A 14,793-nucleotide genomic window follows, 5' to 3' on the forward strand; every position below is an offset into this window, starting at 1 on the left:
GACGCTAGCTACTTTGGATTCTCACGAAGGGATGTTTCTAGGGTGCATCTGTTTGTGTGAGATGCGGGAAGTAGAGAGATTTAAAGATCCGCCGCCGGAAAACATTGTCTTGACGTCCTGTATTTTACTCCGGCTGGGCCCTGGAGCGCCCCTCCTGGTGGGCCTCGGGGACTGGGGATCGGAGACGCTGCCGGAGCCCCCGGCCTCTCTCGTCCTTTCTCGCAGAGCGAGGCTCGGATCCCAGGCGGCCACGCAGCCCCCTAGGACGCGCCGGGCTGGGCCGCAGCCCGCGCCACCTGCTCCCTGGATCCCGCGTCCCCGCCCTGCGTCCCGCCCCCGCGCCGCGCCCCGCGGTCCCTCCCTCCGGCGTGACGGGAGCACCGGCGCCCGCTGCCCTGGCCGCGAGCGCACTGAGCTGTCAGCGAGCGACCGGGCAGGGGGCGAGCGAGTGGCGAGCGGAGCGCGTCTCGCCCCGGGAAGCCGCCTTTCCGCCGGCCCGCTGACCACAGCGGGACGGAGATGCTGCCCCGCGTCCCCGGGCCGGCGCGCAGGAGGGGTCGAGGGCGGCCGCCGGGGGCTCCCCGCTGCGGGCTCTCGCCCTCCTGGAGCCCCGCCTGGCTTTGCTGCTGGGTGCTCGCCGGCTGCCAGGCGGCCTGGGCTGGGGACCTGCTCTCCTCCAGCCGCCCGCTTCCTCCTTGTCAGGAGGTGAGCCGCACCTGGTCCTCTACCTGGAGTTAGCGGGGGAGGGGGAGGAGGAGGGAGGTGAGATTGGGGTAGGGTGGTGCTCGTTCGTTGCTGTCTGCCGTGGCCTCTTTCCTTCCGCGAGGACAGGGGTTTTCGTTTGTTTCGTGGGATGAAGTTGCCCGCCCCGGGAAGCTAGCCGACTGGGGGTGTGTGGCTTTACTGTCTTTTGGGTGATGCTTTTCTATTCGCACTCCTGTGTTTTGACGGCTCTGAAGGACTTTGCGGCGCCCTCTTTGGAGTGCCAGCCTTAAGGACCTGGGGCCGAGGGAGATTTCAGCCAGACGGGGAGACTAGGGAAGGAAGCCCTGCCAGTGGGATTTGGAGACTGGTCTCTTTACGGCTTTATCAGAGAGCCAGATACTGCCACCGGAGGGTTTCCCGCTCTTCCCCTCTTCTCCTCCCTCTACTCCCTGGTCTCTACGAACCCCTTCTTCCGACTTCCCTGCTTTCAGCTTCCTGATAAGGCCCTGGGGGTTTGCTAAGCCAGTGTGTGGTGTCACTTGGCATCATTCTGGCAAAATAATGGATTTGCATTAGGAAGAAAAAAGGAGTGTGTACTTAGGAAAGAGGGGGGTTGGTGATGTAGAAAATCAAAAAAGCCAGAATGTATATGTTCCTTTGGGAGGTGTTCATCACCTGGCTGACATGCTGCCACTATACATTTTATTGCTTGAGATACTGTTGATATACAGCCAAAAAGAATAAATTATGGGCGGTGAGATTTTTCTCTTGCTTGTAGGGTGTCTGGACTTGGTGTGCCAAAAATTTACAGGGGTGTCATTGGTACTTGTATTGGGTGTTTATCTTCCCCTTTAGTGTTCCAGAAAGTGCATCCTCTTAATGAAAATCAATAAGAGGAAGGAAGCAACATTTCTGACCTACTTTGAGTGATTTATGTCGGGGAGGATATGAGGAGTGGATACTGTTTTTAGAAAGATTGCTAGGAATCAGGGTGATGGGTCATTTTCATTTATGCTGCAAAAATAGTTTAGCTAATAGCCCCTCTGGGAAGAAAGGCCAGAACCTGTTTCTTTGTGTATGATGCTAGAATTTTAGGGTCTCTGCATTCTAGATATCGCCCTTCACCCACAGATTTCATCTTCCTCTGCTGTAGTACCAGTCCCAGAGCAGACGGAAACAGCTATCAAAGGCGTGTTTGCGAGCACACGGTCGTGTTGAAACTGGGGCAGTCAGGGCAAGATCTCAAGAAACAGCTGTGTTTAATTTTTGACTTTATTAGTATAATTAGTTGTCTAATCTGTATTTTTCAACTTTACCTGTCACCTGGGAATAACCCATTCTTCCAGGTTTCTACAGAGTGCTGCTGCTTGGGCATCCTCAGATGGGAGAGTTGCAATAAGACAGTCTTGAAACCCTGCCTTCAGCCCTGAGTCCCAAAATGCAGAACATATTTCTTTTCTGAAGTGAAAAGTCTTAAGCTTCTTGAATATTAATTATTTTTTAAAGATTTTATTTAGATTTAGAGAGTGGGAAGAGGAAGGAGAAAGAGAGGGAGAGAAACACTAATGTGTGGTTGTCTCTTGTGCAACCTCCACTGGGGACCTGGCCGGCAACTCAGGCATGTGCTCTGACTGGGAATTGAACCAGTGACCCTGCAGTTCATAGGCTGGCACTCAATCCACTGAGCCAGACCAGGCGGGGCTAGTTCTTACTAATGAAGAATGTATATGAGATTAGTGAAAGTCAGCTAGTGGTGGTGGTGGGGGCGATGCTTTTGGTCACCACAACTAGGCTGATCCTTTAGATAAGCACATGTTTACACATGTACACCTCGAAAAAATGGAATAAGATTCTGCAACCTAAGACAGAAATATTGCAGTGACAGGCAGAGAGATGACAAAAGGTTCAGGAAGGCTGTGTCCAACTAGAAATAGCATGTGACTCAATCCCTTGAGGTCTCAAGTTTGAATTTCCCTCTGAAAATCGGAATAAATTAAATAAATCAGAGGATTCTACTAAGTTTGTGTGGGGTTGTTTGTGTTTTTAGAAATGATGTTGCACAGATCCATTTATCTTCTTCCTGACGACTGATGAATAGCTGTAAAATGATTGACTGGGAGTTAGAGGTTCCTTAGGAACTAGGAGAGGCCAAGTAACCTCTCAGGGCCTGAATCTGCTTATTGGCATATGGTCTAACCAGTTGAGCTAATTTATAGGATTGACCATTGTTTTAGAGAAAAGGGAGAAGGGCAGGTGCTTTTCAGGCTTTGAGGTTAAGTGTCTGCTTGTGCTTACGTGTAGGAAAGGACTTCCTCTAAGACAGGGGTGTGGAACTCATTTTCACTGGAGGCCACCACATCAGACTCGTGGTTGCCTTCAAAGGGCCAAATGTAATTCTTGGGCTGTATAAATGTAACTACTCCTTAACTAGGGGCCAGGAGCTCAGCACTGCTGCCGGGTAGAAACAAGGTGCCTGGCCGGATAAAACAAGGTGGAGGGCGGATTCAGCCTGCGGGCCTTGTGTTTGCCCCCTGTGCTTTAAGATATAGCTATGGAAATGTGAACAAAGACAGTGAAATAACTATTTTGTTTCCACTCCCGCTTGTTTATCCCTTTCCACTCTTTAGTAACAGAAAAGGAGGTGAATGCCATGTGCACCATGTGGTGGGGGGGGAGAGTGAGAGCAGTTAAAGTGAGGGGGGTTGAGGCTGAGAACTAAAGCCAACTGAACAATATGAGAATGTTGAAGCGGAGTGTGGAAAAACCTGCAGGTAATTCTAAACCCCAGTGCCCCCCAGTAGGCTGAGCCTCCCTCTGCTTATCAGTGTTTTTAGAAAAGCAGTCATGGCTAACCAAGTTACAGACTCTCATTTTCCTTGCCTGGTTTTTAGAGGAAAGCAATGAAAGGAAAAGGATGAGAAGCACAGAAAATCGGCCTGGGAGTAATCTAGTTATGATTGCCTGAGTTCAGAAAAAATACCTTTCAAACAGACAACTGGGTTATGGGGAAAGTTTCACTTAGATTTTTGCGGAGGGTAGGACTCTGGGGTAAAATTCATAAGATACAACTTTCTCTGTCACAGTCATTGGATTATGGGGTTGGAAAGGGGAGAAGAATGATTACTTTGGAATGCTCAGCTGGGTGAGAGCAGCAGGATGGAAGCACCAGCCAATACAGGAAGGCTATCGTTTGGGAGATAAATAAAAGTCAAGTTGGTGTCAGCAGTTCAAGGACAATAATAGGATGCGACTTTGGTAGATGGTGTTTAAAGAAAAATTAATATGAGGGCTGGATGTCAGAAAGTACAGAATTAATATTCTTCAGGCTTTTTTAAAGATGGGCGACTTATAAAGGATAGGTATCATTAGGGTTTCTTAGTGTTTGTTTTTCACTTGTAAAATGATAGTAATAAAAACTGACCTGCTTCTCTTTATTGTGTGGATGAGATAAGATGAATAGAAATTAAAGAAAAATACATATAAAATTGAGAGTTGATTATTGCTAGATGAGCAGACCTAGATCCTGGTATTTCAGGAAGGGTCCAGTGAGACTTCACTGGGTCAGAGGATGGGCTGAGGCAAGAACTGAATGGAATGGAGTTTTTGACTCTTTGAATAGTAGGACTTCATGCGGCTGCCTGAGGAAAGAAGGATACAGGCCAACAGACGATTCAGAGTGGAGTAATGTATTAGAAGGTAGAGAGCATGAGAGTAGAAAGAACAGAACTAAGTGGGTTCTGTGTGCATTAGTTAAATCTAGAAAATTAAGTCACAAAATAGCTTGAGCCTTAGTTCATTCCTGTAAAATCCTACATAATGCGATCCCACTGGTCTCTCTGGATCTTGATTGAATGAAGACTTTTTGGCAGGAGTGTTTACTACAAACATTTATTGAGCTTATACTTTGTGCCAGGTGAAATGTCAGCTGGTCTGAAATTACAAATTAAAAAAAATAAAATTTACTTGGGTAGGGGAACAGACAGACAATGGACACAATTATAATGAAGTGATTTGGTGTCATGAGAGAAGAGAGGGGCAGTCGAATCTAGTGAGGAGCATCAGAACAGATCCTATGAAGGATATGAGTGAGACCTGAAAGATGAGTAGGAATTTGCCAAGCAGACAAAGGGCAGTTGTGAGTATGGGCTAGTTTGGGGAGAAGACATTTCTGGTGGAGAGCACATTGAAAAAGGGCAGGAACACAAAACAATGTTGTTGTAATTCGTTATAACTGGAGTACAATGTGCTGTCAGGAGCTGAATGAGAGATGAGTCTGAGAGGAAGACAGAAGCCCGAATATAAGGGCCCGTATATTATGCTAAGAAGCTGGCCCCTTCATTTACTAGGTGATGGGGGACAAATAGAAGGATTTAAAACATTAGAAGCAATAAAATATGCTTTAGTTTGGCAATAATATGGAGGCCACATTAGAGGGCTGCGAAATAAAATTGCTAGGAGCAATGGTAATAGTTCAGAGAAAGGATGACAGATTCAGTTAAGGAATAGCGATGAAGATGGAAGAGAGGGCAAGGTGTTAGACAGAGCTGACAGTAAGTGGATGTGGAGAGTGAGGGGAGAAAGGCTTGAGTAGAGGATGGTGCCTCTAACCTCCATGAGGAGGAATGTGAGGAAGAGGAGATAAGGAGCTTGGTTCTGGAGAGGTTGACTTTCAGCGACTTGTTTGGTAGGCAGTTGGGGCTCAGCCCCTATTGCTCAGGGGCATGGTCTGGCTTGGTGTGGAGACGGGGGAAGCACTTGAATGAAAGGCATGGTTGAAACTGCTGGATTGGGTGAGATCATTCAGGAAGTGAGAACAAAGAGGATGAAAGAGAGGACTTGGGTTTTACCAACATTATGGGGGCTGGGGTGGGGGACAGAAATGGAGGAGTCCTCAAAGACATGTGAGTAATGGCTAGCATAAGGGAAATGGGACAGTACGGAGTTATAAGAAAAGGAAGAAAAACCTTTGAAGAAGAAAGGAGTGGTTGCGGTTTCAATTGCCTAAAGAAATTCAAATAGGATGAGGACTGGAAGGGAAAATTGCATTTGACAGGTAGTCCACTGGTGCTCCATGCCAGAGTGGTCCCTGTGTTGGAGGTGGTTGAATATTAACTGGAGGTGAGGCAGTGGTGATAGAACAGACTTGTATTCTATAGCCTTCCTAGATTTGGTAAGAAATTGGGTCTTCCAAGTCCACCTACATCAGAGAATGTGTAAATGGCCTTACTGTCTGTTTCAGGCTTCGGTGGGAAGAATTGAGAAATATCCTATTTGCAGGAATTCTCTGAAGGTCATGGGCTAGGAGTGAGGGTGTCAGAGATTCTAAAGCCACACTGTTGCTGAAGGAGTTAGAACTCCATTTCTGTTTTCGAGAAGTTAACAAAATTAATCTTGCCTGCTATGCTTGTGGATGTGAATTTTCCATTTCAAGTTCTTATGCTCAGAACCATTTCTCATGTTTGAGGCAAATGTGAGCAAGCATTCACACCATCAATATTTACAATGTAAAACTAAGAGTTGACAGACCTGGAAGTGTCATATTTTAGCACAAGGGCTAGAAATAACAGAACATAGTGTAGAGTGGCACGTTTTTCTATCATAGCAAATTCTTCAGCAGTGTCTTGGATCTTACAATTCATTATGGCCAGAAAACACCAGTCAAATTTTGGTTGCCTTTTGCTTCCACCTGAGGAAACCAGGGCTAATTCTTGTCCTTTTTGCCTTTCCTAATCTAAGTTACATCTAATATTTTAACGCCAAACCCTTGTTTATCGTGTACTCATGTAGCGGGTAGTAGAAGTAAAATGATACACAAAACATATGGCCTCTGCCCACATTGCGCTTTATAATCTCATGGGAGCAGAAGCAAAACAATGTCGCGTGTCATGTAATTACACTTGCCATAAGTGCTGTGATACAAAATGACCGTGCAGTGGGGGTGCACAGCTTCTCTATTCCAGGGGTGGGGGTGTGGGTGGGGATCCTGAGGAAAAGAGGTTTAAGCTAAGACCCAAAGGACGAGCAGGGGTTTGTTGGTTGGAGGTCACAGGTGGTGGTGATAGCCCATCTCAGAGAGATGAAGCCTCCTGGCTTGGATCCATTACTGGATCCTCCTTTAACCCTTCCTGGAGAACTACAGACCAACCATTTTCCTCTTCTCTGGATTCCGCTCACAGCCCGTTGTTTACTCTTGGGCATACATAGGCTGTTTGAGAAATATCCTGTGTACACAGGACCACCCTTTGTGTAGCTGGGAGTGTTCTACTCCGTACAAGAAAATCAAGCTGTGGGGGCCCATAAGCGTTAGAATCCATCCCGTGCTCAGTGTGCCCAGCCAGCCATCCTGGCACAGGCCCAGCGGGGGTGCCATTATCTAAGTCACACAAAGGTGCCGTGTGCTGAACACGCACACCTGAAGTACATGATCTTCTCACTGAGGGCCGGAATTTCATCATCCTATTCAGCAAAAGCGATTAAATATCTTTTTGTTTAAGGCACATTAGGGGCTTTAAAAATGAATAAGATACAGGTCCTCTTCTCTGCGAGCAGTAATCACTACCTCGAAAATACTGTAGAGAAGAGTGGATGGCTTCCACTTTTTCAATTATAAAAAAGGAATTGATCTTTATAAGGCATTTAATCCTAATTGACATTTTCTCTCAATAGTACCAGATTAAAGACTCTGACATTAAGACACAGTGAGCTGACCATATTGAAGTTCATTCTCAGCTCAGTTTACAGCTCTGGAGTTCAAGATTCGTTTATTACTTATTCAAACCTTCACTTTTATAGGCTCTTTCCTCTAGGCCAGTGGTACTCAAAGTGTGATTCTAGGACTAGCAGTGTCAACGGTACCTAGGAACTTGTTAGAAATGCAAGTTCTTGGGCCCTGACACACCCTACTAAGTCAGAAGCCCAGGGGTTAAAACCCAAAGACCCACGTTATGTCCAGCTCTCTAAGGATTATCATGCACCCTGAAGTTGGAGATACAGATATAGAACGAGGAATACAGAGTAGTTGAAATCTGGGGACCTGTTTCATTGCTAAAATTCCCTCAGCTGTAGCCCTTGCTTACTTCCTGCTTCTGCAGGGCATCCTAGAAACTACCGAAATACTCACACCAAAAGGAGTGTGAGCTTTTCTCATTACCGTGAAGCACGTCAGCAAGCATTTCTCAATTATCGTCTATACTCCAGGCACTAGACAAAATGCTCGAGGCAGGACACGACACAGAGAATACTGTTGTCCCTCTCGGGGAACTCACATCCCAGAAGAAGACCAGAGTGTGGAGATGAAGCACCTCTCTCTGAGATAGATAATAGAATAGAAAAACATGCTAATATCAAGAGGTAATGGGCCCTGGCCAGCATGTCTCAGTTGGTTGGCGTGTCCTCCCTTAACTGAAAGGTTGCCAGTTCGATTCCCAGTCAGGGCACATGCCCGGGTTGTGGGCTCAATCCCTGGTTGGGGTGCATGCAGGAGGCAGGCTATCGGTGTTTCTCACATTGATGGCTCTCTGTCTCTCTCTCTCATGAAATAAAGCTTTTTTCAAAAAACGGGTAATGGTAAAATGGTCAAAACATGGTGATAATGATAGCATAAGCCTTCTTGGTAAATGTTTTCTGATGTTTATTACTTATGGGGAAGGAGGGTGGTTTACATTTTGCTGCATCTGCAGAGCATCTTGTTATAGTAGAAGTAGCATTGAAGGTAATCAAAGTGCTTAGTCAAATCTGAGCCCTGCCACTGGTTTGTGTGACCTTGAGCAGACCAGCCCCTTGGGGCCTTTCTATACCTGCAAATGGAGATAGTCACTCCTGCCTATGCACATCAGAGTTGCTGTGAGGGTCAAGCTGACGCCTTCGAAAATGCTTTGCAAATTTCAACGCAATGCCAGTTATTAGTTATTATTCTTGCATAAGTTAAGGGCAGTGTGTCTGAGGGTATGGATGGAAGTGTGAAATGACTAGGATGTGGATAGGAAAATTGGTTTACTGATAAAAGCATTTTATAAGAGTATTTTTCTAATTATGGAAGTTGTGCATTATGAACAATTTAGAAAATAAAGTATACAAAATCAGCTCTCATTCTTCCACTTAGTGATATTCAGTATTAATGTTTTAGCACATTTTCTACCTATATATATATTTTTCCTTTTTAAAAACCAAAAGTGAGTTCCTCTTGTATGTAGAAGTTATAACTTTTCCTCTCTTGTAAGCATTTCCCAATGATATTAATATTTCTTTATAAAAACTTTTGTAAAATTTATAAAATATTTTAATGTTTCATTTATTGCAAAAATAGCATCATCTGCATGTTTGTCAGTGTTCAGTTAAGAGCCATTTTCTTCACCTTCAATGGAAACGCTCTTTTCTACGTTGAGTCCAGCTGTCATTCCTCATCCTTGCCTGCCTTATCGGAAACGCTGGGTGCAGTTGACCGCTCTGTCACCACTGGAACTTTGTACTTGGCCTCAAGCTCACCACACTGTCATGGTCTTTCTCCTAGACCACTGCGATCCTTCTCGGTCTTTGCTGGTCCTTCATCATCTCCCTGACTTCTTTACATGGGGGCATTCCAGGCCTGAATCCTCGGCTCTTACCTTTTCTGTCATGCTCACACTCTTGGTGATGCCGTCCAGACTCTTGGCTTTAAATACCATGTCTGTGGACAGCTCTAAACTCTACATCTGCTGGTCAACACTGAAAATAATAATTAATAAATTGTTACTACATCGATGGTGGAAAATGCTTTCTCATTAGTATACTTGCATTTCTTTAATGACTACAGAGGGCCAATATTTTTTACGTCACTTAGCTTTTTGTATTTCACTTTTCATGGAATTTTCTGTTTAGGTGTTTTCACTTACTGTTTTCTTCATGTGTAGGAGCTCTTCACATAGTATGGATAACATATATGCACTGAGAATATATTTCCATAGATTTTTTCCTGTCTACGTGTTTTGAGACAATATAATACCCAGAGAAAACAATTAATTAGGTCATAATAGTATATATGAAATTACTTCCCTTAACATATCAAAATAGGAGAAATTTTTAATTTTCAAAAACTGGTTTGTGGTACATAGTAGTTTATTAAATTCCTACATTATATCAAGTCTTTTATGTGTTTGGCTGGGAAAAATACTGAAGCAACTGCAAAGTGAGCAAGAATTCTTCAGCTTGGATTGATAGTTCTTGTTCTAACAATATGTTTTTTGAAATTTCAAGACAGTCCTGTTTAATTTATTACTGTTACTTCTTTTCCATGGCCATTCATATGTTTATGTATTCATCTAGCATTTAACGAGGTCATATCATGTATTTCTCTCATAGGAAAATGAATAATACATAAGTCCATGATTGTAGCACAGATAGGTTAAGTGCTATGTCGGAATTATATGCAAGGTTACATGGAAGCAAAGAGAATAGGCAATTAAATCAGACTAATTGAGCCTTGGTCTCAAAGCAAGTGCTTTTTGAGCTGAGTTTTGAAATGTTTCTAGAAGTGCTTTACTGGATGCACAGCGACCAGTATACATCAGTGAAAGAAAATAGGTTGTGTAACTGCCAGAGGAATTAAATCATATGTCAACTTCAAGGGCTAGAGTGAAGGCACATGGGTAGGAGTAGCAAGAGATGACTAGATTATGAAGAAGGCAGAGACTGCGAGTCTTGTAGGAAAGCTTTGGGGAGCCACTGATATCAAATTAGAAAGATTATTCTGTTGGTGAATGGAGGAAGATAATAGGGGGATCATATTGGAGGCAGGAGGATCAGTTAGGAGATTCTTTCCTCTTCCTTGGGGAGAAAAATAAAGAGCTAAGCAAATGACTGAATGGTGGGGGAGGTTAGAAGATGGGTTTGACAGCTGAGTGATAAATTTCAGTCTACCATGTCTTCTGGATTTTTCACCCTGGACTCCTGGGTAGATGCTGTGCCTTTCATTGAGATTGAAAATTTAGGAGGAGGAGGAGGTGGCTGGAAGAAAGAGGATGAGTTCATTGTTGGCATCCTGAGTTTATAATGCCCAAGGGACAGCCAGACAGCGCTCTGCCGGAGACAGTTGGATATATGGGAGTGTAACCAAGACAACTTGGGAGCTATGAGCACATAAGAGGTAATTGAAGCCACTGGTGTTGATGAAGTCACTCAGGCTCTGAGCACACAGCAAGAGTAATGTGTTGAGGGGAGGGCTCAGGGAAACACCAGCATTAAAGAAACAAGCAGAGCAAGAAGTGATTGAGTATAAAACTGAAAAGGCACAGCAGGGAGAGTGACAGCACACACACCGGCTGAGGGTTGAAGGGGTAGGTTACCAGTCATTCTGGAGTATTACACAGACATGTGATTCATGATGTTCAGCAAGGTATTTGAAATGTCTTATCTTTGTAGACAAGATGCAGAAGTATATGCTGAATTGTGGTATAACTAGGCAGGATATTAACTATTTGAACACATGCACCCTCATGTTATTCATTTAAGGAACTGGTGCTAACTTGAAGGAAGGTCTCCATGGTAATACCTTCGGTCTTAGTATCTAATCTCTGTCCTGTTACTGTTTTAATCAATGCTTTGGTTTTGAGAAGGCTCAACCAAATTCTGTAAAGTCAGAAAGCTGGGCAAGATGCCTAATGAGTTGGAAAGCAGAATCGAGATTCAGATGATGTTCAAAGGCTAGATAATGGGCAAACATAATTGTTTTAAATATAGACTCTCCTTTTTGGTTCTGAAATTTAGATATTTAAGCACGGGTTGAGGAAATCTTGCTTAAAAGTACTTTCGAAGTCGCAGATGTCATGTGGCTACTAAAAGCAATGATGGGGTGAGGTGATGTCTTAGGCTGTATTTATATGAGCAGAGTGCTTGGCTTATAGAAGGTAGACATTAAACTTAGGTCATTAACTTAGGTGCAATATTTGAAGATGGACATTGAAATAGGGAGATGTTGGCTTGAGGTGCGAATTAGGAAGATGAATTATTGGGAAAGTATATCCAAATAATTGAAGACTGATCAAAGGAATTACAGATGTTTAGCTCAGAGAAGACTTAAGGGGGCCACGTTAGTGAGCTTCAAATACACTGAGTGCAGTCATATATAAGAGTCATTGGTACAATGCTCATTTAGAGAACAAGGTTAGGATTGTGGGTAATAGAAGAATGTAGAATTTAGTTCATCCAAGAAGATGTTTTATATCTGTAGAGTCATGTGCTGCTTCTCTGAATGCTGAGTCATTGGGTTTCCATTTTGGACAAACTGCTGGCCTGAGTCACCTCTGTTGGGCACCATGGGTTTTGGCTTCCTGCACGGTGCCTGTATTACTAGGGTGGATTTAAGAGGCTGTGCAGTGTGTGTGTGTATGTGTGTGTGTATATGCATTCCTGCTGTAGCAGGTGAGAAGATAAATCTTTATCTTTGTTGCTTTAGTCTTCAGATACATTCTTAATCTATTATCCTTGGCACTGTATTTTAAGATTTCTACCATGTAAACATAAAACAATGCCCTTTGGTGTTTAACCTAACACCCTAAAATGAGAGTGGAAAAGCTTGGCTATTGGAAATGTAAGTTTAAGTCAGACTTCTATTTATAATTCTTGGGCATATCAATAATGCATATTAGGAAATAACATGAACCAAAATAACAGTAGAAGCTTAATCAGAACTGATTTTGGTGTGCTAAGGAGTGCTTCCCTATCTAAAGAGCAGGCAAATATTAACATCATTGGCTCTAATTTTTTTTATGGTTTCAGTTCTTACATTTTACCTTTGGAAGATTAAAAGCAAAAAATGTACATTCTAGAAAAATGAAATACTAAGAACAACCATAGTCCCACCAAGTAAGCACAACACTCAACAATTTTGCATTCGTAATAGGAATAGTAAATAAAAAGAACAATAGCCAGGTATAATTGTAAGGCATTTCATGTATGAACTCATCCACAAACTCTACTGAGCTTGGTCCTAATACTTCCAGAATGGTTAAGTGACTTGTGAGTCCGGCTGCTGCCCCAGTGTCCCCAGTCTTAACCATCAGGCTATACTGCTTCTATCACATATATCAAGTATCTTTGCATATACTTCATTATGGATATACAGGTGTGTTTACAACATGGGACTATTATTTAGGTACAGTTTGGTAATCTACTTTTTTGGCATTTAACAATATGCTGTGAATTTACTCTCACATTTTGATTAATCTAAAATTTTATTCAGTGCTTGATGTAAGGTAAGCCTTTGACCTTACCTACCATTTTCTGAATAGCCAGTTTTCAAAAATAGTATTTTGAACAATCCATAACTCATCCTTTCTCCAGTGATTAGTATATATATGGCATTGAAAATGGTATATGTAGTATATATAATATATAACCTATTGTTTCATGTATGATATACAGCATATATTATATGTATACACGTACACATTGCATAATATTTAATATACATGTATATACATAATACATAATATATGCTACATATTATATATACATATACAACTTCAGAAAAGTTAAAAAAGAATCTCACAGGAAACTTTCTCCTAGATTCTGTTAAATCTTTTTATTTATTTGGGAAAAAAACCCATCTTTACAGTATCATCTTCACATTTGAAGACATAGTCTGTTTTAGTGTTTGAAGTATTATGTATTTCTCACTTGCACAGTTTTTCTATTGCTAAGTATTTTTTGTTACAATTTTCTGTGACAGTTTCCCCTTACCATTTTATTGTTTGAGTGAGCCTTCCCTGATATGTGGAAAAGCCATTGGTTTTTGGAAGTTAATTTTGTATCTAGTCTCTTCCAGAGTGGTCTTATTAATTCTTTGATTTTCTTGATAACAAGTACCATTTATTGTGTAATTAAATGCATAAACCCTTTACTTATATTAATAGGAATTCTCACAGCAATCCATAGCTCTGCTTTTAGAGATGAGGAAACTGAAGCTGTAAGGCAATTAACAACTTGCAAAAGATGACAAAGCTAGTGGGCCACAGACTGGGATATATGTGTCTCCAGAGACCTGACTTCCCATTGAACCCCACTGCCTTGCACTCAGCCAGCACAGAACTGGTCTGTACGTACAGCTCTCTACCACAATCTTATTAAGTTCATCCAGCAGCTAATTATAATTTTTTCCTCTTGTCCATCATTTTTAAATTATTCCTTTTTCTCAAGGTAGTAACTCCTTTCTTGTGTGTTCCAGAAACCTATCATCTCCTCCAAGGTCGATGTTAGTGTTCCACGTGTGTTTACAGGGAGACCTCTGTGTACTGCTCTGTTTTACCCACACACATGTACATGGGTGACCCATGATCATTGGTCCTCTTTTCTCGAGGATGTGGTATCTGCAGAGTGCCTGGTCCAGTTTCTGTTGTCTGGCAAACTTTCTTTCCATGCTATGCCGATCAGCTGAGGGGATCTCCTTTTCTTTGCTAGATCTTGATTAGGAGAATTTTCTTAGAAGAAGAATTTGTTTTAGAATTTTAAAGAAGCGGAGCTGTCTGTGTTTCTCCATGGTAAGAGGCATATGACAGGCACTGAACTCAAGGCATATTCTGCCTTTGTTTTCACCTGTACAAATCTGGGAATAGAGGAAGAGATGAAGAGGTAAGCAGGTGTGAGGGGTGTTAGTCCGATGACATCTTAAACCAGAAGCCTGTAAAACTTCAAAATTAAAGGCCAAACCCTGTATTGAAAAAACAGTATGGTATGCAAAAGACAATTCAGAATACAAGTTGATGCCCGTAGTTCTATCATTTTACCACAATTATTTTATTATTTATTTAATTACAAAATTTTTTGTTAGCCTCATCTGAAGACATTTTTTTTTCATTGCTCTTTTTAGAGAGAGAGAGAGGAAGGGAGAGAGGAAGGAAGAGAGAGCAACACTGATGCGAGAGAGAAGAATCAATTGGTTGCCTTCTCGATTGTGCCCTGACTGGGAATCAAACCCCATAACCTTTTAGTTATGGGGCAGTGCTCCAACCAACTGAGCCACGCCGGCCAGGACTTTACAATTATTTTAGTGTTTTTGTTTGCTTTCATATCCCTCTTTCTATAAAGACTTATATCCCAAGTTTTTGGGCCAGGCAT

General features: G+C 42.6%; 1 protein-coding gene across 2 annotated transcripts in view; it reads left to right on the top strand.

The window, feature by feature from the left end:
* Positions 1-379: 379 nt before the first annotated feature.
* The window catches only part of ELAPOR2 (endosome-lysosome associated apoptosis and autophagy regulator family member 2), a 172,623-nt gene continuing 158,209 nt past the window's right edge, over positions 380-14,793 (top strand). Inside the window, exon 1 of one of the 2 annotated variants that reach the window (XM_024557609.3) lies at positions 380-705. In XM_024557609.3, the coding sequence (XP_024413377.2) occupies positions 520-705 (186 nt within the window). In that variant the 5' untranslated portion in view covers positions 380-519. The remainder of the gene's footprint in view (positions 706-14,793) is intronic. The other variant, XM_053927017.1, reaches the window with a different exon arrangement.

This window comes from Desmodus rotundus, chromosome 6 (genome assembly GCF_022682495.2).
Source record: "Desmodus rotundus isolate HL8 chromosome 6, HLdesRot8A.1, whole genome shotgun sequence".
Lineage (NCBI taxonomy): Eukaryota > Metazoa > Chordata > Mammalia > Chiroptera > Phyllostomidae > Desmodus > Desmodus rotundus.